General features: G+C 48.9%; 2 protein-coding genes and 1 pseudogene across 11 annotated transcripts in view; 1 reads left to right on the forward strand and 2 right to left on the reverse strand.

The window, feature by feature from the left end:
* Positions 1-2,749, forward strand: part of ERI3 (ERI1 exoribonuclease family member 3) — a 148,804-nt gene extending 146,055 nt beyond the window's left edge. For 4 of the 8 annotated variants that reach the window (XM_023507752.1, XM_023507753.1, XM_023507754.1 and 1 more), the window contains one exon: positions 2,195-2,734. In XM_023507752.1, coding sequence (XP_023363520.1) covers positions 2,195-2,277 — 83 coding nt within the window. In that variant the 3' untranslated portion in view covers positions 2,278-2,734. Of the gene's footprint in view, positions 1-2,194 lie in introns of all 8 variants that reach the window. The other 4 variants (XM_023507750.1, XM_023507751.1, XM_003801198.3 and 1 more) reach the window with 3 other exon arrangements.
* On the reverse strand, positions 2,282-13,318 carry DMAP1 (DNA methyltransferase 1 associated protein 1). 3 transcript variants are annotated; one of them, XM_023507749.1, is made up of 12 exons: positions 13,223-13,318; positions 12,899-13,048; positions 12,341-12,432; positions 11,876-12,071; positions 5,323-5,481; positions 5,044-5,211; positions 4,619-4,804; positions 4,385-4,456; positions 4,006-4,078; positions 3,580-3,875; positions 3,278-3,369; positions 2,282-2,346 (listed from the first exon to the last, which is right to left on the reverse strand). In XM_023507749.1, exons 2-11 carry the CDS (start codon positions 13,001-13,003, stop codon positions 3,310-3,312), a joined length of 1,407 nt encoding a protein of 468 aa, XP_023363517.1. In that variant the 5' UTR covers positions 13,004-13,048; positions 13,223-13,318; the 3' UTR covers positions 2,282-2,346; positions 3,278-3,309. The 3 variants fall into 3 exon arrangements, with proteins under 3 accessions (XP_023363517.1, XP_012667788.1, XP_023363516.1); XM_012812334.1 differs by lacking the exon at positions 2,282-2,346 and having other exon boundaries at positions 3,251-3,369; XM_023507748.1 differs by lacking the exon at positions 2,282-2,346 and having other exon boundaries at positions 3,251-3,369; positions 13,170-13,240.
* An 8,001-nt stretch (positions 13,319-21,319) lies between these two features.
* Positions 21,320-21,691, reverse strand: LOC100954986 (annotated as a pseudogene).
* Between the last annotated feature and the right edge of the window lie 535 nt (positions 21,692-22,226).

Consider the following 22,226-nt stretch of genomic DNA (forward strand, 5'->3'; position numbering starts at 1 on the left):
AGCTTTGATGCCATGGCACTCTACCCAGGAGGGACAGCTTGAGGCTCTGTCTCAAAAAAAAAAAAAAAAAAAAAAAGAGTTGCTGAAGCTCAGGATTTGGATGAAGTCATCCAGTGTATGGAGTAGGGAGAGGTCAAGGACAGAGACTGGGGCATGTGGCCAGGCACAAGTGGGAGGTCAGTGCCTGTCTAGTGGATGGCTGGTGTTCTGGGGGTCGGGGCTAGGACATTCACTTGGGCCAGGGGAGCAGATTGAACGATTTGTCCAGCAATGAGGGAGGAGCCAGATGAAGTCAATAGAAAACTAATTTTCTTTTCTGCTGGAAGAAATGAGGTGTGTGGCCGCTGGGTAATTGCAGATAACGAGGGGACTTATTCTTAATATGCACAGCAGCCATGGTCCCCAGAGTGCAGGAGACAGGAAAGATTGGAGGTGCCCTGACAGGGCCAGGTTTATTTGGGAAGAAAATCACCCTATCATAGGCCCTCCACCAATGCCATCTCAGCCCCTGAGCCCCTCATGAGCCCTCCCCCTCCCAGGCTGCTTCCTGTCCCATTCCGCTTCTTATCAACTGCCTAGCTCCTCCTGTCACAGCCCCTCCCTCCACCACCCTCTACCCCCACAGCATAGGCATACACACTAAGGGAGACAAATGACGGGGCCTCAGCTGAGCAGGGCGCGTGTCCGGCCCATAAACCACGGGGATGGGTCACGTCTGGAGTTGCCATGGCCGCCACTGCCCACCCATCTGTCTTCCCACTGTTCTGCCTCAGACCAGACCTCATGGCTTCCTGAGTCCCTGGGGAAACGTCATGTCCTCTCTTCATGCCCACCTCTCCCGCAGGTACATCCACACTGAACCCTGCAAGACAGGCTAAGCAGGTTCCATGGAGCTGGTGTCTGGCCAACCAGAGTCCATTTTCTCCCACAGCCCTTTTCTCATACTGGAGCTTCCCCCTTCCAAGGCTAAGATCCTGGCAAGGGTGGGCCTGGGGGCTCAGTGGAAGGGGTTGGTCTTTGACAGATGCAGAGGCCTCCTGATCCCACCTTGATGTTACCCCTCCACCCCATGCTTGACTATGACATTGATAATGCAATTATTTCCTCAGTCACAGCCTCAATTCCATGAGGGTTGATGGCAGCTGAGGCCCTGGTTATGGCTCAACATCTGAGAGAAGTGGGAAGTGAGAGGATGGCAAGTAGTAGCTGCTCTGGGCAACTGAGAGAAAAACTCAGGCTGTTTCCTTCTTGGCTTACTCCAGTGGGATAAGCTCTGAGCAGCTGCACCTCCTGCTGGTGGTAGTGGTAGTGGATGGAACAAGTCCTGGTCCATGTCCATGATTCTGTAGTCTCCAGGATTTTAGGACAGTAGAACACTGCTTCTGACAGAGTCTGACACACATATTTTACCTGAAGTATGGGCAGAAGACAGGGCCCAAGAAGGTGACCAGCACCCACTTCGAGCCTACTGGAATGGAGGCAGGACTTAGGCTAATGTACACAGGAGTGTCCAATAGGGAGTGGATGGCCAAGGCTGTGAGGACTCTCCCCAACCTGTCTGGGGGCTGCACAGGAATAGATACCTAGGCAAGTAGCTGTCTGAGCACTCAAGTCTGGGGCACAGGGCCTGTGTTCCCAGGGCCCTGGTCCAGTGGTGCTGAGCCTTGTGCCTTGTCACTAGTGATTATGGCTTGGGTCACATCTCTCACACACATGAAAGTGCCGGCAAAGTCACCCTGGCCATGGGCGTGATGAATGGCCACACAGTAATGAAATGGAGACATCAAAGCGGGTGGCGGGAAGACGGAGTGTGGCGGACGGGCCATCCCCACGCGGCGGCAACAAGAAGGATCGCCCAGGGGCCGGGGGCCGTCAAGGGAGAAATTACACATTTACTCTGCCTTTTTCTTACTGCGACGGCACCCATACATCACCACTGGGGCTGGGGCGGGACACGCCGGCCAATTTCCAGCATGAATTATGGGACTGAGAAGCATTGAGACCAGGCTTCCTGCCGGCCCAGCATCACCCAGCCCAGCCTTAAGCTGGAGATGCTGCCACCAGGGAATAGGACGTCCAGTTCTACAGCCCGTCACTCTTGAATTCAACCCTGCTTCTCTCCCTTGTAAGGGAACCTATGGGCACAGGGGAAGGATCTGGGGCCCATCTAAATGTCTTCTCTTCTTCTTTTTAGATGACTGCAAGAACATTGCCAACATCATGAAGACACTTGCATATCGAGGCTTCATCTTCAAGCAGACATCGAAGCCATTCTGATTGGCCAAGGACAGGATGGGGCAGGACAGGGTAGCTGTTTGGCTTAGTCCAGAATCCTCCTCTCCCTCTCTAGAGGGGAAAAGGGAGAGTGGCACAGCTCTGCATCCAGAGTGTCCCCCCAGTTGCCCTATTGGGTTTATGCCCTGGGCAAGGGCTTGGCCAACTTGGCCTCTCTGGAGCAGACACTTTTTGCCCCCCCCCCATCCCCACCCCTCAATCTCAGCCCAGTATCAGTCCTTCCCATTGTTGGCCTGGGCTAGGGGGACCCAGGCACTAACTGCCTCCTCCCTGGTATACAGGCTTCTGCTGGGGCATCTAGCCCCTTGTGCCCCTTCCCATCCATAGTGCATGGTGTGTGGTACCTCCAGGGCTCCAGGACAGATCAGGCCCCACCTTGTGTCTACCCCATCCCCGCTGTGAACGTGCCACTGAATAAAGTCGGGGAAATGAGGCCCTGGGTGTGCGCGCAGTACCATCTGTGTGTGTAAGGCTGTTGCTGTGCCTGGCACTGTCAGGCTGTTAAGGCAGGTAGTGTGCTTCAGCTTCAGGCTGCCTCTGTGCCCAAAGCTATCAACAAGTGACTAAGACACCCTCATTGAATATACACAAGTCTGTGGAAGTGTGGGGACTGTCTAAGCTCAAAGCTGCTGGCATCTGAGGTCATTGCTGTATAAAACTGTGGAGGTTCAGGGCTGCGCCTGTGGCTCAAAGGAGTAGGGCGCCAGCCCCATATGCCAGAGGTGATGAGTTCAAACCCAGCCCTGGCCAAAAACGGCAAAAAAAAAAAAAAGAATTGTGGAGGTTCAAAGGTGCAGAATGTTCGGCAAAACTGGTAGTGGTTGGTGGTCAGAGGGCCCCTGAAGGGCCTGAACGTAGGCAAGCCCCACTACCACCCTGTGCAGTGGCTGTGGAATCCCCTCCTGGCCCACTTCTCCCAGCCAGAGACAAGAGGTAGAAAGGGAAAGGAAGCAGGCTGATCCAACTTAGCAGCTCTATTTACACAATAGTGTCACCCACGCCCCATGTGGCCTCTCATGGCTTCTTGGCTTTCTTCACAGAAGATGAGCTGGAGGCCGACTCCCTTCGCTTCCTCTGAGGGGACACAGAAAGTGTGGAGGTCAGTGGCCCCAGGGCCTGAGTCAGGTGTCTGCGTGCCTGTGTGTGTGTGTTTAACACTCTTGGGGGGATGATGCCTGCCCGCTCCTCCCTCAGTCTCAGACCCACAGAGGGGTGATCGCTCCTGTTCCAGCACTAGAGGGAGTGGAGTCAGAGCATGCGCTCCTAGCCCACCCAGGTTCTTACCGAATTGGGTGTGAGGGGTGCGCCCACCACATCAATGATGGTTTCCTTGGTGGGGTCAGGGCCAAGTCCAGGTTCAGACACTGCTGGCTCAGCAGAGGCTGGGGCTGGGCCCGATGCTGGTGTGGCAGGGCCCCCCAGCACGCCAGCCCGGGCCAGTGCCTCGTGACGGTGCCGCAGCATCTGCAGCTCATATTCACAGTTGGCACAGGCCTGCTTCAGCTCATAGAGCAGCACCAGGTCGCTTCGCAGCTCGTTGAACATGTGCACCAGCTCCTCCGTGGGTGTTGGGCTCAGCTCTGCAGGTGGTGAGCAGCATAGGGTAGAGCTTGCTATGGTGGGAGGCCAGCACTGTGAACCCTTCCCACTGCCCAGCCTTCATCCATAGCCCTGGGTAGATATAGCCCATGGGGCCATCCCCACACTCACCCACACCAAGCTCCAGTAGCATCTGTTCCAGGGCCTTGATCTTCTTCTGTCCCACAGAGCTTGGCAGCTTCATCTGCAATGACCCAGGCAGCTAAGCTCTCTGCCCGACAAAAGGCTTAGGATGATGGGGACCGAAGGCAACAGGGGGTTAGGGGATGGAAAAAAGAAAGTAATCCACGGAGGTAGCTATGGGCTAGAAAAGGGAATAGCCAGGAAATGGAATGGAGTGAAAGCTACGGCCTCGGCTTGGCTACATCCTCCTGAGATCCTGGAGAGGCCACAGTTGTCTGCAGCAACCTCTCCAGCCCCATCTGCCAGCAGGTCACAGGACTCAGAAAAGTCCAGGGCCCAAACATTCCACAGGAGGTGACACACATACCCGCTGGCTCCGCAGTGTGACACCTGCAGACTTAAAATCTGGAAACTTGATGCCTGCAGTCTCAGGAACAGCCTGGGGAAGAAGGCATTATGGGAACCTAGGTGTTGCAGGGAGTGGGCCCAGGATTAGTCCCAGTACCCCACCAGCTCTAGGTGCTCTTAGAATCCTCCACTTGTGTGGGGCCCTATGCCAGGCAACCCTCTATCCTGAGCTGGGCTGGCTTAGCCCCCGCACCGGTTTCTCAGCCTCCTTTTTCTGGGGTAGCTTCTTCTTAGGGGCCTTGCGTTCCGTGCGCCGCTGCTCTGCAGTGGTGTCTGCTGCTGTAATCAACTTCTGTAGGTCTTGGCTACGTTTCTCCCGCTCCTTCTTCCGTGCTTCAATCTTGCGCAGCTCCTGTAGCAGGTACTCCTCCTCTGCCACCTGGGGAGGTGAAAGATGCTAGGTGTGAGGGCAGGCAGGGTGGCGATGGATGCTGGGACGCCTATGAGGAAACCTGAGAAGTGAAGGATCATGAGGGAGGTGAAGGGCCATGAAGAGTAGGGGAATGACTCACATAGGAATGGGTAGGGGCAGGTAACAGCATATCTAAGGGAGGGAGATAAGGGGATGGAGGATGGGGATATGGGCATGGAGGAGAAGTATGTGGGGCTTAGGCTGACCTGCTCTGGGGTCCGGTTGTACAGACGCTCTAGCTGTTCCTTCCGCCGTCGCTCATGCCCAGCATCAAATACTGGTATCTTGAGGTCTGTACCTGGCACAGCCCGCACATTGGCAAGCTTAGCACAGATGTGGTAGTATCGCTCCTTCAGGTCCTCCACAGAACGCTTCTGAGGATCAAGACCAGGTATGGGAATGAACATTCAGGGGCAATTGGAGGGGACAGCATGAAGGTCAGTCCCAGGGGTTGGGCATACATATACAGATGCACAACCGCTCACCTTGAACTGCTGGTGGTCATACCGGTCGTGGATAACTACAAAACGCAGGTCAAAGCGGCGGCTGAGGTCAAAGAGGTGATCAGTTTCTGCCTTAGTCCAAGCATCATCGTGGAGATACAGTTGGTACTCCTGCTCTGAGTACACAGGCACCTGCACAGTCTACTAGCGAGAAGCAACACAGCAGAGACATGCCCCTGTGACCACAGCTACTTCTGTTTATTACCTCCCCTGGGCTAAACAAAAAGCAACCCTCTGCCTGTTCCCTGCAGGAGCAGCCTGGCGTGAGGAAAGAACCTGTCTGTTTGACCACAGGCTTAGCAGGCTTTGGGCCTGCAGGCTGCCTGATTCAACCCAGGAGCAACTTTACTACGTCTTCAGCTCCACAGCCCCGGCAATGGCACACGCTCCTGCCTCCATGGTTAAGGTTGAGGGCCCCACATGTGAGCACTTCTATGAAGTCCCCGAAGTCAACATTGGGGTAGGGCAAATGGCTAACACCTGGAGAAAGGCTCAGGCGTCTCTGGTCCACACAACTCTTATCTAAAGCACTACTGCCATCCAGTGGTGACAGGGGGACGTGCGGCTTCCCCAGACTCATCAGCACACATCACAGAATCCAGGCCTGAATCCTAGTCTCAACATACCTCCCTCTTCCCTCCATCCCAACTCCCAGGACTCTCCCAGAGACAAACAGCATCACCAACTTGATCTGGCAGAGATCAAAGAAGGAATCACGCTAGACTGGACCAGGGAGTTTCTCTTCTCTGTTAAAGACCACAACTGGCTCTGAACCTTCCCTCAAGACCTGTATTTTCTTTTTTTTTTTTGAGACAGAGCCTCAAGCTGTCCCCCTGGGCAGAGTGCCGTGGCATTACAGCTCACAGCAACCTCCAACTCCTGGGCTCAAGCGAGTCTCCTGCCTCCGCCTCCCAAGTAGCTGGGACCACAGGCGCCCGCCACAACGCCCGGCTATTTTCACAGCCCGCAGTCATCTTTTTTTTGGCGGGCCCGGGCTGGATTCGAACCCGCCACCTTAGGTGTACGTGGCTGGCGCCTTAGCCGGTTGAGCTATAGGCGCCGAGCCAAGACCTGTATTTTCCAGCTGCCTCTTGGACATCGAGAGGTTCACACATATCTCAAACTCAACATGCTCAGTACTGAACATCACCTCCCCCAAAACATTTATCTTTTCCAGTCCAGATCTCAGTCCATGTCACCATCGCCCAACCTAGTTGCCCAAGCATCTTTAATTCCTACTTTTCCCCTTGACTCCTCCCCTTCACCAAATCTGGCTTTCACCTCCAAAATTTCTATCTCCATTGCCACATTCCAGTCCAGAACACCACTACCACTTGCCTGGATCAAAGAAATAGCCTCCCTACTAGTATCTGCTCCCACCCAATCCTCCTCCAATCAATTCTCCATCTGTAGCCAAGACTTGGATCCCTTTAAACAGTGCTACTTAACAGGCAGTCTAGTGCTGTTTGCAGTTACCACTGACCTATAAGAATGGAAATTGAAAGTAAGCATGGAAGAGTTTTATAACAATTTTATAATGGTATGCTGTTGAATCTAGCATGAACAATATAAAACTTGTATCTTTATCAGTCACTCTCTGATGGAAACCAAAAAGAAAACATCCTTGACCACAGATAATTTGAGACACACTATCCTGGTGTCCTAGAATATACATCTCATCGTGTCACCCAACAATCCCTTATTCGACCACGTGGGCAAGCACAGTGGCTCACATCTATAATTCTAGCACTCTGGGAGGCTGTAGTAGGAGGATCACTTGAGGCCAGGAGTTTAAGGCCAGCCTAAGGAAGAGCGAAACCCTGTCTGTATAAAAAATAGAAAAATTATGGCTTGGCGCTTGTAGCTCAGGGGCCAGGGCACTAGCCACATACACCAGTGCTGGTGGGTTCAAATCCAGCCCAGGCCTACCAAACAATGACAACTATAACCAAAAAATAGCCAGGGGTTGTGGTGGGCACCTGTAGTCCCAGCTACTTGGGAGGCTGAGGCAAGAGAATCACTTAAAGCCCAAGAGTTGGAGGCTGCTGTAACTGTGATGCCATGGCACTCTATGACATAGCCTCTTGCCTCAAAAAAAAAAAAAAAAAGGCTCAGTGCCTGTGGCTCAAGTGGCTAAGGCGCCAGCCACATATACCTAAGGTGGCAGGTTCGAATCCAGCCCAGGCCCGCCAAAAACGACGACGGCTGCAACCAAAAAATAGCCGGGTGTTGTGGCAGGCGCCGATGGTCCCAGCTACTTGGGAGGCTGAGGCAGGAGACTCGCTTGAGCCCAGGAGTTGGAGGTTGCTGTGAGCTGTGATGTCATGGCACTCCACCCAGGGGGGCAGCTTGAGGCTCTGTCTCAAAAAAAAAAAAAAAAATTAGCTAGGCATTGTGTAGCCTCCCAGCTACTTGGGAGGCTGAGGGAGGAGTTTGAGGTTGCTGTGCACTCTAGCTCAGCCAATAGAGTGAGACTTGTCTGAAAAAAAAAAAAAAAAAGGCGGTGCCTGTGGCTCAAAGGAGTAGGGTGCCGGCCCCATATACCGGAGGTGGCAGGTTCAAACATGGCCATGGCCAAAAACTGCAGGAAAAAACAAAACAAAAAACTCTCAAAGGCTCCACCTCCAAGATAAAGCACCTTCTAGATCAGCAATTCTCAACCTGTGGGTTGCAACCCCATGAAGATCTATATTAAAGGGTAGCGGCATTAGGAAGGTTGAGAACCACTGTTGTAGATAATTCAGAAACTTTTCAAGAGCAAGGGCTTTCTAGTTCCTTTCCTACCTTTAAGGCTCAGCATATTATAGGTATCAACATTTACTATCAGTATAAACACATGAATAAATGGTCTGGCCCCCTCCCATAGCCACTGTCCCTCAGGGACCCTAATTTCCAGCCAAATGACTAGCAATTTTCTGGAACATACCAGCTCCCCCCACGCCAGCTTTTGTTCTTGCCTGAAATGTTCCTTCTACCTATATAACTTTTTCATCCTTTTCATCTTTTTCAGGTATCATCTCTTCTGGAGAGTCTCTCTAGTTTTCCAGGTGTGTTAAGTTTTCTTCCTATGGGGCTTGGCGCCTGTAGCACAGTGGTTAGGGTGCTGGTCACATACACTGGGGCTGGCGGGTTTGAATACAGCCAGGGCCAGCTAAACAACAACTGCAACCAGAAAATAGCCAGGCGTTGTGGCGAGTACCTGTAGTCCCAGCTACTTGGGAGGCTGAAGTAAGAGAATCGGTTAAGCCCAAGAGTTTGAGGTTGCTGTGAGCTGTGATACCACAGTACTCTACCAAGGGTGACACAATAAGACTGTGTCTCAAAAAAAAAAAAGTGTTCTTCCTATGCATTTTAGTTGCATTTCATTAAAAAAACCTCAGGAACTATGTAGCCAGTCCTCTCAAGGAGGTCATAGTTAAGTAAGGAAGACATTCTCTCATCCATTTCACAAGTATTTATCATGGGCCTACAATACAGAGACAGTGCTAAATATGACAGATGGGGGTCTTAGCCTCTCAGAGCTCACACTCCAGCTGTAAAAATAATTTTATTTATTTATTTATTTATTTATTTTCCCAGACAGTCTCACTCTGTCACCCTGGGTCAGAGTGTCATGGTGTCATAGCTCAAACTCTTGGGTCAAGTGATCCTCTTGCCTCAGCCTCCCATGTAGCTGGGACTATAGGCACAATGCCTGGTTAGTTTTTGTATTTTTAGTAGAAATGGGGGTCTTACTCTTGCTCAGGGTGGTCTCAAACTCCTACTAATCTCAAGCAATCCATCTGCCTTAGCCTCCTAGAGTAGCAGGATTACAGGTGTGAGTCACTGTGCTGGGCTTGTAAAAATGATTTTAGTATAGTGCAGCAAATTTGATGACAGAGGTATACTTAAGAGAATAACAAGTGACACGTGATCCAGCCTGGGCACAAGAGATAGTCAAAGAAGAGGCACATTAGACCTGGTTCAGTCTTATAGTTATATAAGTTATATAGAAGTATAACTAGTTAGTGAGGAAGACAGAGAATCCTGGGCAGAGGGGGCAATACAAACACAGGCATGAGAGAAAGACAGTCTAATGTGCATGAGCTTGGCAATCAGAGACATGTTGGGAAAACAAAGGGAGACAGGGCAGTGCCTGTGGCTCAGTGGGTAGGGCGCTGGCCCCACATACACAACAAACCTGGCCTCAGCCAAACTGCAACAAAAAAATAGCCAGGTGTTGTGGCGGGCACCTGCAGTCCTAGCTACTCAGGAGGCTGAGTCAAGTGAATTGCCTAAGCCTAGGAGCTGGAGGTTGCTGTGAGCTGTGTAACACCATGGCACTCTACCGAGGGTGATAAAGTGAGACTCTGTCTCTACAAAAAGCAAAACAAAACAAAGGGAGACAGGAAGAGCCTGGCCAAGTTAGCAGAGGCCAGCTGCCACAAGACCTGTCCCCTGCTGAGGAGTTCAGAATTCACCCTGAAGGTGATGGGAGCTAATAAGGTTCATTTTTGGTCATGTTTCTCTTTAACAAAAACCATGCTGGCAGCAGTGAGGACCGAAGAGTGACACAAGTCTAAGAGACCAGGTGGCAGATTTTAGAAATAATGCAGGTAAGAACTGAAAAAGTGGGGAGACTTGCAACTTGGGTCTTCCCCTTTGCCAGAAGCTCTGGTGCTTTTTACGCCTTCTGAATTTCTTTTCTGTCTAATAAAATCTTTCTTATCTTACCAATAGAAAAAAAAAAAAAAAAGAACTGAAAAGGCCTGACCTAAAACAGCACAGTGAAAGCCAGAGAAAAAGGACAGATTATAGAGATAAAAAACCATAGGACTGGGCAGTGCCCATGGCTCAGTGAGTAGGGTGCCAGCCCCATATACCAAGGGTAGCAGGTTCGAACTTGGCCCCATCCAAATTGCAACAACAACAACAGCAACAACAAAAACTAGAAATTGTGGCAGGTGCCTGTAGTCTCAGCTACTTGGGGGGCTGAGGCAAGAGAATTACCTAAGCCCACGAGTTGGAGGTTGCTGTGAGCTGTGAAGCCATAGCACTCTACCAAGGACAATAAAGTGATACTCTGTCTCTAAAAAAAAAAAGAAATCATAGGACTTGGATGTGAAGGGTGAGGGAAGATGCTATCATAGGTGATTCCCATGGTTCTGGCTTGAACAAAAGAGTGGATGGAGAGCCACTGAATGAGAATAGGACACCCCAGGAGAAGACATACTGGAGAGGAAGATCATTAATTCACTTCACTCCAACCTCATTATTCTCCACCCAGTAGTTATCATGATCTTTCTAAAATTTAAAACTGATCCTTGGCTGGGTGCAGTGGCTCACACTTATATAATCATAACACACTTGGAAGCCAAGGCAGGAGGGTCACTTGAGACCAAAACTTCAAGACCAGACTAGGCAACAAAGCAAGACGCCATCTCTATAAAAAATCTGTAAAAATTAGGTAGGCATAGTGGCGTTCTTCTGTAGTCCTGGCTCTCTGGGAAGTTGAGGTGGGATCACTTGAGCCCAGGAGTTTCAAGCTGCAGTGATCTGATTGTGCCACTGCACTCTAGCCTGGTGACAAAGCAGGCCATTGTCTCTTAAGAAAAATAAATAACTGATCCTGATACTATTTGCTTAAAGTTTGCCCCTGGCTGTCTAAAGACATCAGAGCAAAGCCCAAATTCCTAAGTCTGTTTGCCAAGGCCCAACCTGGCCTGGCCCCTACTGACCTCTTAATAGCCTACCCTGGGTTTAGACTTCAACAACATGGAAATGCCCACAACATCCTGTACATATATCCGTTAAAAAAGGTTTTATTTATGCCTTTGCTCATACGGCTCCCTCTGCCTGCAAAAGTCACTGTACTCCTTTACTACTACTATGTGGTGACAACATCCTTCAAGACTCAACCCAGGCTCTAACTACTCCAGGAAGCTTCGGTGACCTTCAAGTACTCCCAATTTAGCAGGTATCCCAACCCCAGCCCTAACCCCAACAATACAGAGAAGTTTTTTGAGGGCAGACATTGTATCTGATTAATTTTTGTGACCGCAATACCTAGGGCTTGACTTGGCATGGAATGGTATTTACTAAAATACAGAATGAGGCTTGGCGCCTATAGCTCAGCAGCTAGCGTGCCAGGCACATACACTGGAGCTGGCAGGTTCGAATCCAGCCTGAGCCTGCCAAAACAATAATGACAACTACAATCAAAAAATAGCCAGGCATTGTGGCAGGTGCCTGTATTCCTAGCTACTTGGGAGGCTAAGGAAAGAGGATGGCTCAAACCCAGGAGTTTGAGGTTGCTGTGAGCTATGACCCCACAGTACTCTATCCAGGGTGATAGAGTGATGACCCTGCCTCAAAAAAAAAAAAAAAAAAAAAAAGTTCAGGCTCTGACTACTCCATCCACTCCATGTCTATTTGCCACAGGGACTGAGTAGGTAACCATGGCTGGGCCTCAGCATGCCCCTGGATCCAACCCTAGGATACAACTGGCTCAAAGTCAGTGGGCAATCCTGGCCTGTTTCTGAATGAGGCAGCTCACCTTATTGAACCTGGCGAAGGGGTAGTCCTTCCCTTCCTCTGCTGCCCGTCTCCAGTGGAAGAACATAGCTCCATCCTTGCGGGCTGGGTTGGTGAACGGCATCCATTTCCAGGGCCGCACCTTCTTGGAGCCCAACTTAGCTTTCACTGTGCGGTAACCCTGACCAGTGTCACTGGGTAGCAGTGGAGGTGCATCCCTGGCAGTAGGGTTTGGGGAGGTGGGAGGTTAGAAATCAGTAGTTGTATAAGAAAGCACTTGGGCTCAGGAAGCTGATCTACACTTGAGCAAGAAGTCAGGTCCTGAAGCAATAGTCTGAACTCCTCCTGCATCCCACTAAGCAAGCAAGAGCCCTGGCTGGGGAGGGTAGGGGCAAAAAGAGAAGTAACTGGAAGAGAAAACTAAGAGTTAGGGACATGGCAGGTGAATCAGGGGCCAGAGCATGGGGACTTGGATACCAATACTTGCTTCTTGTCAGAGTAGAGCAGTGCATAGACCTCCCGATGCATGCCCTCTGGCCTCTTGAAAGTCAATGTCTCAGAGGACTTCTTCGATTTTTTCTGAGGAAGGAAACCACAAGAAGGAACCACTGCCTAGATCCCCTTTCCTGAAAATTCTTTAGTCCAGCTCAATCCCCAAACAAACCAGTACCGCAGGTACAAGGACACATACTGACACACTATAAAGTCACAGAAAACCACTCACAGGGACTTCCCCAGTCTAAGCAGGCCATTCCCCTCCCCATCCCACCATTTCTCAGACTGTCATAATGTCTCGGTTTCTCATCACCCAGTATCTTACCCTGAGTAAGATACCTTGCCATACCCTCATGGTTCTCATCCCAGAGTGTAACCTCCTCTGTCCCGTCTCATCAAATGCAACACATACTCTCGGTCCCTTTATGTCATACCTTTTCACCGCCCATCTCCCTAGAAGTGCAGCACCTCATCACTTCCCCCATCTCTCTTCCGTTGTCAACCCTCCCCATCGCGTCACTCCCCCTACGCTCTCAGAAGCCCCTGCTACCTTGTCTGGGTTGATAATGTCCTTTTTGCTGATGGTGCCAGAGGCTGCATCCCCTTCAGGACCCCCGAGTTCTAGAATGTCCCGTACATCCGCGCCCGTAGCCATCGCGCCGGGGAGATGGGGCAGCGACCCGAGGTCAAGGGTCAGGGCCTGAGGAGGGACCAGGCTCGGGTCAGAGGACGGGGCTCCCAAGTGGGGGCAGGGTGAACAGGAGGGCCGGGAGGAGGAGGAGACTGGTCCGGGTCAAGTCAAAATTCTGCCTGTGTCTTGCCTCTTGAGTGTTCCTAACGGCTCCATCAGCCTCCTCGCCCCTCACCCCCGCACCTGGGTCCCCCGGCTGCGTCCTCTGTTTCGGCTCCCCTATCCCAGCAAAGCCGCGAGCAGAAACTTCCGGCCGTGCTCCTTAGAATTGCGGCCGACGCGAACACTTCCGGTCTGTGCTTGGCGGAAAAGGAGCCGTCTGGCAGCCCGCTGTACGCTGAGCTCGTCTCTGTCCTTTGCTTCTGTAAGCCCGCGCGGATTGAAGCGTTGTCTGCTTTCTAGTATTTAACCTGTACGGCGCTCCGTTGCATCTCAGGCAATGGAAAGAAAGTCTCTAGAGCTCTGCGACCTTGAGAAGCCACTTAATTTAACCGAACCGGTTTCTTCATTGGCATAATGGAAATTGTAATGGTACCTGCCTAAATGAAATACCGATAATGCATGTAAAACATTAGTGCAGTGTTTGGAACATTTACTTTTTTGTTAAATGAATTGATGATATTAATTGTCCTTGGTCATTAAGTGTTTTTTTTTGGAGACAGAGTCTCACTACGTCGCCCTGGGTAGAAGAGTACTGTGATGTCACAGCTCACAGCAACCTCAAACTCAAGGTTACTCGCTTAAGCGATTCTCCCACCTCAGCCTCCCAAGTAGCTGGGACTACAGGCGCCCGCTGCAACGCCCGGCTATTTTGTTGTTGCAGTTGTCGTTGTTTAGATGGCCCGGGTCGGGTTTGAACCCGCCACCCTTGGTGCATGTGGCTGGTGCTGTAACCACTGTGCTATGGGCGCCGAGCCTGTTCATTAAGTGTTAATGTGTACCAACAACGATGCTTTATTGTAAATGAAGAGATAAACTGTGATAAGCTTGGAGATGAAGAAATGAAAGCACAGCTTACCAGCGTGGCTGTCAGTAGGGAGTAAGGTCTGGAACCTCACTTGCTCCTCTGCTGATGGAGGTGGCTATGGGTCATGGCTTTGTGGGCCTTCTGGAAGCCTGGCTTCCTGGAACTTCACTAGTTCAAGAGATAGCTGCACTAGTTTGAGTTACAAAGAGACTCAAAACACAGCCCCAAACAAGGAGCAGCTAGAAGATCCCTCGAAAGAGACGGACAGGAGATCCTGAGGAAAGGCAGAGGGACAGGGGAAGCAGCTCCCAGATCTGGCCTCTGCAGATCAGCCTGTTAATGTACATGGGCAAAAAGTGAAGGGGAGGGCAGCGCCTCTGGCTCAAAGGAGTAGGGCACTGGCCCCATATACCAGAGGTGGCGGGTTCAAACCCAGCCCCAGCCAAAAACTGTAAAAATAAACCCCCCAAAGTGAAGAGGAGTGGGGTGGGGCTTGTAAGGCATTAAGGAGGCCAGATTCCAAACCAAGACTTACTGAAGGAAGGCACCTGTAGCTCCGTGGTTAGGACGCTGGCCACATACACGAGACTGGTGGGTCCATACTCTGCCGGCCTGCTAAAAACTACAACAACAACAAAAAAATAGCCAGGCATTGTGTTTGGCGCCTGTAGTCCTAGCTACTTGGGAGGCTGAGGCAAAAGAATCGCTTGAGCACGAGAGTTTGAGGTTGCTGTGAGCTGTGATGCCTCAGGACTCTACTGAAGGTGACATAGTGAAAATCTGTCACAAAATAAATAAATAAATATCCCAGCAGGGACTAGAGGAGCAGACAGCCTGCACAAGTTAGTTATAAATGTTGTAGCCCAGTGGTTCTCAAACTTCCTAGTGCCTCGGCCCTTTAATACAGTTCCTGTGGGTCGCAACCCACAGGTTGAGAATAGCTGTTAGCCCATTCTGACCTAGAGGATGGGGATGCAACAGTTGCAGCCATGGCCTGGCAAGACTCTAAAATTTTGGAAACTAGGCCTGGCACTACAAACCTTGCCCTGTTCTTGGGGCCTGATTCCTGTATGGATCCACTGAGTTCCAAATAATTTCTGTGTGGATCCACTGAGTTCCAAATAATTTCTGGGGAAAGCCAAGGTTTTGCAGCAGAAATTGCCCACAGGGTAAGAAATGGTCCCTGGTGGCATAAACAGAACAATGAGAGAGGGCCTTGTGCCTCTGCCTCAAACTCTTGGCCCAAATTGTAGCTGATTGTGTAATTATTTGTTCAATATATCTCCCTTGATAGACTCACTTCTGAAGATAGGGATCAAAACTGAATGTATGTGCCAGGCTTAATTCTAGATTCTGGGTCTGTAGTGGGTGAATGAGATACAAATATCTCCTCGTGCAGCTTATATTTAGTGGAGGAAGAGAAACACTAAGCATATAGACAGTAAAGCTGATCATGTTAAGTTTTGATGATAAGAGCTATGAAGGAAATAAAATAAGAGTAATAGGATGGAGGACTACTTTACTTAGTGTGGTTAAGGAAGGTTTCTATGGTGAGCTGAATGCTGAGCTGGGATTTAAATGATGGAAACAGCCACAGAATATCTGGGGAAGGAATGTTTTAGGCAGGAGGAAAAATAAGTCTAAAGTCCCTAAAATGGAAAGCGTTCTTCATATGGAAGAGCTACCTCAAACTTTTGGCTCAAGAGATCCTCTGGCCTCAGCTTCCAAAGGAGCTGGGACTAAAGGCACCTGTCCCGATGCCCCACTATTTTTAAAGAAAGGATCTTGTTCTTGCTCAGGCTGGTCTCAAACTTGTGAGCTCAAGCAATCCACCTGCCTCAGCCTCCCAGGGTGCTAGGATTACAAGCATGAGCCATTGTGCCCAGCCCATAATACCTGTTCTTAATAAGATATGGATAAAATAGACACTAACGTACACTGTTAGTGAAAATGTAAATGATCTAATGTTGTTCATTAATTTATTTAGTAAATATTTGTTTGATACTTAATGTATACCGTTTAGATACATCTCACTATATGGCAAGTACTGGGTGAGCCCTTGGATATACAGTAGCAAAGAACACAACCATGGGCTCGGCACCCGTAGCACAGTGGTTACGGCACCAGCCACATACACCGAGGCTGGCAGGTTTGAATACGGCCTGGGCCAGCTAAACAACATTGACAACTGTAACAAAAAATAGGCTGGCATTGTGGCAGGCACCTATAGTCCCAGCTACTTGGGAGGCTGAGGCAAGAGAATCACTTAAGCCCAAGGGTTGGAGGTTGCTGTGAGCTGTGACACCATGGGACTGTACCAAGGGTGACATAGTGAGACCCTGTCGCCAAAAAAAAAAAAAAAAAAAAAAGAACACAACCATGTTCTCTGCCTTCAGTGAGTTAGTGGCCTCTCTCTTTTATAAATGTGTATATGTATAGAAAAACTTCTCGAAGGGAACAAGGTAAAATGATGTTTGTTTTTATCTAGGCAGTTTATATTTTCTTCCTTCTGTCTATAGATATTTTCTAAACTTTCTATAATAAATATATGTGTCTTTTTTGTTGTTTGTTTTGAGGCAGAGTCTCACTGTTCCTATAGTAGGGTGCTGTGGTGTCATAGCTCACAGCAACCTCAAACTCTTGGGCTCAAGTGATACTATAGCCTCAGCCTCCCTAGTACCTGGGGACTACAAGCACCCTCCACAACACCTGGCAAGTTTTTTTCTATTTTTAGTAGAAAATAGACTACTCCTGCTCAGGCTGGTCTCTAACCCTTGAGCTCAGGTGATCTAGAGTGTTTTTTAATTTTTTTTTTTTTTTTGAGATGGAGCCTCAAGCTTTTGCCCTAGGTAGAGTGCCGTAGCATCACAGCTCACAGCAACCTCCAGCTCCTGGGCTCAAGCGATTCTCCTCCCTCTGCCTCCCAAGTAGCTGGGACTACAGGTGCCCACCACAGCGCCCAACTACTTTTTGGTTGCAGCCGTCGTTGTTTGGCAGGCCCAGGCTGGATTTGAACCCGCCAGCTCTCAGGTATATATGGCTGGCACCTTAGCCGCTTGAGCCACAGGCGCCGAGCCTAGAGTGTCTTTTATAAGACAAGGGAAAGAGGGAGGGAAGAAAGACAGGCTCTTGTGCTATAGAGCAGGCAGCCTCAAACTATGGCCCGCAGGCCGCATGTGGCCGGCCTAGAACATTTATCCAGCCTGCTGGGTGTTTTGCTGCTGCTGCCTGTCCTGCTTAGCAGCCAGCTCGTCTCGGGGCCCATAGTCCAGCCCTCCAACGGTCTAAGGGACAGTGAACTGACCCCCTGTTTAAAAAGTTTGAGGATCCCTGCTTAGAGGATGAATAGGGCCAGACAGAGAGACTGATTAAGGAGCAGCTGTGACTATCTAGGCAAGGGATGTTTGGAAGCTGAACCAAGGCTGCAACCATGGGGATAGATTCCAGAAATGTTCAGAGATAGATGATTATATTATCTGCAAGTAATGATAATTTTATCTCCTCCCTCTCAATTTCTACACTTCTTATTTCTTTTGCTTTTAGCATTTGCCAGGACATCCAACAATAGGTTAAACAGCTCGAATCAGCCTTCATTTTATTTGTTTGTTTATTTATTTTGAGACAAAGTCTCACCCTGTAACCTTGGGTAGAGTGCCCTGGCATCATAGCTTATACCAACCTCAAGCTCTTGGGCTCAAGCAGTCCTCTTGCCTTAGCCTCCCAAGTAGCTGGAACTATAGGTACCCAGCACAACACCTGGTAGTTTTTGTATTTTTATTAGAGGAGGGATCTTGCTCTTGCTGAGGCTGGTCTTTAAGCCCTGAGCTCAGGTGATCAGCCTGCCTTGGACTTCCAGAGTGCCAGGATTACAGACATGAGCCACCACACCTGGCCCTTGATTCATTTAAAGAAAAGAGAGAGAGATAGAAAGAAATAAAATGGCAGCTATGGTCATGGGCGCTCTTGTCTTATTACTGATTTAGGAGGAGTGCACTTAAATTTTTTCTATTAAACATAATGTTTGTTCTAGGGCTTTGGTATATACTTTCCCCAAATAAGAAACATTACTGGCTCGGCACCTGTGGCTCAAGTGGCTAAGGCACCAGGCACATACACCTAAGGTGGCAGGTTCGAATCCAGCCCAGGCCCGCCAAACAACAATGACAGCTGCAACCAAAAAATAGCCAGGCGTTGTGGCAGTCGCCTTTGGTCCCAGCTACTTGGGAAGCTGAGGCAGGAGACTTGCTTGAGCCCAGGAGTTGGAGATTGCTGTGAGCTGTGATGCCACAGCACCACGGCACTCTACCCAGGGGGACAGCTTGAGGCCCTGTCTCAAAAAACAAAGCAAAACAAAAAAGAAACATTACTCTTTTTAGGTTTCTAAGAGTTGTTTATTCCTTAGTCATAAAAAGGTGATAATAGGGCTGGGCATGGTAGTTCATGCCTGTAATCCTAGCACTCTGGGAGGCAGAGGTGGGTGGATTGCCCAGAGCTCACAGGTTAGAGACCAGCCTGAGCAAGTGTGAGACCCCGTCTCTAAAAAAACAGCTGGGTGTTGTGGGAAGCTTCTGTAGTCCCAGCTGCTTGGGAGGCTGAGGCAAGAGAATTGCTTGAGCCCAAGAGTTTGAGGTCGCTGTGAGCTGTGATGCCAAGGCATTCTACTAAGGGTGAAAAAGTGAAACTCTGTCTCAAAATAAGTAAATAAAGAAATAGGGTCAGTGCCTGTAGCTCAGTGAGTGGGGCACCAGCCACATACACCAAAGGTGGTGGGTTCCAGCCTGACCCAGGCCTGCTAAACAACAATGACTACAACCAAAAAATAGCCTGGCGTTGTGGCGGGTACCTATAGTCCCAGCTACTTGGGAAGCTGAGGAAAAGTATCACTTAAGCCCAAGAGTTTGAGGTTGCTGTGAGCTGTGATGCCACAGCACTCTACCGAGGGTAATATAATGAGACTCTGTACCCCCCCCCCAAAAGATAGGGTGCCTGTGGCTCAGTGAGTAGGGTGGCAGTCCCATATACTGAGGGTGGCGGGTCCAGCCCTGGCCCCGGCCAAACTGCAAAAAAAAAATAGCCAGGCGTTGTGGCGAGCACCTGTAGTCCCAGCTACTTGGGAGACCAAGGCAAGAGAATTGCCTAAGCCCCAGGGTTGGAGGTTGCTGTGAGCTGTGATGCCATGGCACTCTACCAAGGACAATAAACTGAGACTGTTTCTAAAATATAAATAAATAAATAAAAAGGTGATAATATATAGCAAAGTTTTTTTCATCAATTGATGTATTCATAAGATTTATCCCCTTTAGCCTATTAATGGAGTGAATTAAGGTGATAGATTTACTGATGCAACATTCATGGAATGAAATTCACCTGATCACTATACCTGTTTAAAGAAAAAACACTACTGGATTTAGTTAGCTAATATTTTACCTAGGAGTTAAAAAAAACACTACTGGATTTAGTTAGCTAATATGTTACCTAGGAGTTAAAAAAAACACTGCTGGATTTAGTTAGCTAATAATTTTACCTAGTTGTTAAAAAATTTACAACTGAAATCAGCTCATAATTTTTTTTTTTTTGTAATTTCCTTATCTGATTTTGGAATCAATATACTAGTCTCCTCAGCTGGGAATCATCATTCTTTTTCTACCATCTGACCAATGTAAAATACACACACACACACACCCCTCCTTGTTTATACAGGGAGGACATAAAGTTTGTGTGTCATTTAAATTTTAATTGCACACAAACTTCATGTCCACCCTATATTTTTAGTTTTGTGGAAATGACCCATGAGAACCAGGCCCAAAGGCTATCCTGGCACGCCTGGGGGCTGAGACTGGTGCATTATTTGCACTTAGGAGTTAGGGAACAGCCTTAACAACACTGAGACCTCTGTGTCTCCTAAAAATAGAAAAACTAGCTGGGCATTGTGGTGGGGACTGTAGTCCAAGTACTCTGGAGTCTGAGGCAGGAGGATCACTTGAACCTAGGAGTTTGGGATTGCTGTGACCTAGGGTGATAACACATCACTGTAGCCTGGAGCAACAGAGTAAGATTCTGTTTAAAAAAAAAAAAAAAAGATTCATAAGCCCCTCAGGCCTTTTGGGGACAGGGTGCGGTAAAGGGAGATTTTAAGGATTATTTAAATTTTATAAACACTTACCAGTCTGTATCGTCCTGATTTCAATATTGGTAGTTTATATTTTCCCCACAACAATGGCTAAAAGTAAAAACACTGACAATATCAAGTATGGGTGAGGATGTGGAGCCACAGTACTCTTGAACATTGCTGGTGGGAAGAATTAAATTATTATTATTTATTTTGTAATTGCTCTATTTATTAATACATGTATCACAAATGTTCACAATATCAATGCATTCTTATTGGCATACTAGACAAGGCATTATTTTGAAGATCTTTTAAAAACATGTTGACTTTTGTTTCCCCTTCGCTGCCATTTTTAAATTGATCCATTGAGTCCTCAATGTCTGTAATGTCAATGCAAGAAAAAAATACAGAAAGAAAAAGAAGGAAAACAACACAAGAGCAATTAATTGGGAAAAACCAAAAGTAATATCATTGCCTTCACGAGAAGCAGAAACACAGCCTTGTAACAGGATTATACAGGTTTCAACTGAGAGGCAAAGGGGCACTAAACTGCCTGTCCATACCCCGGGTTGTGATAACAAGCAAGGAGGCCACCTAAAGCTCAACAGTAAGTTCCTTCATGTGTGACACATGCTTTTTTCTCCTCATGGACAATTACTGATATGTCTCTTTACATGTCTGAGGCAGCTTAAGAAGATAGGAAAGAGCCTTAGTAAAGGGAAAACCAAACCAAATTAAGCCAAAAGAACAGATAATATAATCTGCTTATCTACTTAAAGGTGTGTGGCATTTATGGACCACAGTGAGGAGCTAACAGGAGCTTCTCACACTACATGAAGGGTCCAAAGGGGCCAGTGGTGGTGTGACAGCCAGTCACCTACAACAAGCTGCAATTGGACCAAGTACATGTGGAGGAACTGGCATGCGTGGGGCTTCTAGATGGGGTTCACTAGGACTAGCTGCGCGGGGGACCTGGCTACACTCTGTGCCACAACAGGGCTTCACAAAATGGACACAGGCTGAAAGGTGGAGCAGAGACTGGGTGGGAGTGTCAGTTGCACATGGGGGGTTAAGGGATAGAGGGGAGCAGGGCAGGTGTATTATATACTGTGCTCTAACATTCTCTGGAAGTCTTTCAAACATTGCTGCAGTTCATTTTTAAAACAGGTCTCTTATTCTGCTGTCATTCTGGAAAGACTTCTCCTTATACCATCTCATACTGATTGGCTGTGATGAACCAGGACAGACAGCAGGCCAGCAGCATGCCAGTCAGCTGGGAAAATGTGATTCCAAATGCCATTCCAGCAATGATGCCCACGTTAGTCTCCATGAAACTGGTCGCCAGATCATAGCAACCTTTCCGGTTAACTTTGGTGGCGGCACTGGTCAGATTGCGCAGATCCTGGGAGTTACAATCCATTCCATTCATGCAGCAACTGGCGGGGGGGATGCCGTTGTCCAGGAAGTAGGGGTTGGTGCTCCAGTTGGTATAGTTCTGCACCCCACAGCAGCTCAGACTGCACTGCACATGGTCCACTGCCCAGCTCCTCTCGTCATGGCCATTGTAAGCCTGCATGGCTTGGGTAACCAGACGTCCCGCTTTTTAACAGTTTGTCCCATATCCCACGGTGTTTTAAAAAAGTCCTGATTTTTGGAAAGAATGCACTAACGGGCAGGAGAACAGGAAGGGAATATACAGTTTTCAGCTGCCATGTGGCTATTTTGCCAGAATATGAGTTTTATATTATTTTTGTTAATTTTATAATGTTAAACTGTAATAACAAATAATCGTTGAGAAGTGATTATTGAGAACTGCTTATCAAAGTTTGCATTGCCAGGCCCTGCCCCGCCCCGCCCCCTGCCCTGTCCCCGCCCCACCCTCCCCCATGTTGTCTCGCTTTACAAATGTTAAAATCTGGTCACCCTACTCAAGTGGCTAAGGCACCAGCCACAAACACCTAAGGTGGCAGGTTTGAATCCAGTCTGGGTCCGCCAGAATAACAATAACGGCTGCAACCAAAAAATAGCCGGTCGTTGTGGCGGGTGCCTGTGGTCCCAGCTACTTGGGAGGCTGAGGCAGGAGACTTACTTGAGCCTAGGAGTTGGAGGTT

The sequence above is a fragment of the Otolemur garnettii genome, unplaced genomic scaffold, assembly GCF_000181295.1.
Source record: "Otolemur garnettii isolate 467f Iridium unplaced genomic scaffold, OtoGar3 scaffold00202, whole genome shotgun sequence".
NCBI classification, from domain to species: domain Eukaryota; kingdom Metazoa; phylum Chordata; class Mammalia; order Primates; family Galagidae; genus Otolemur; species Otolemur garnettii.

Coding starts and splice junctions, on each gene's coding strand:
- DMAP1 (XM_023507749.1), bottom strand. CDS start 13,003: ATGGCTACGGGCGCGGATGTACGGGACATTCTAGAACTCGGGGGTCCT. Junction 4,457..4,618: donor AAAAGGAGGCTGAGAAACCG/GTGCGGGGGCTA, acceptor CTTCTTCCCCAG/GCTGTTCCTGAGACTGCAGG. Junction 3,876..4,005: donor GCTACTGGAGCTTGGTGTGG/GTGAGTGTGGGG, acceptor CACCACCTGCAG/AGCTGAGCCCAACACCCACG.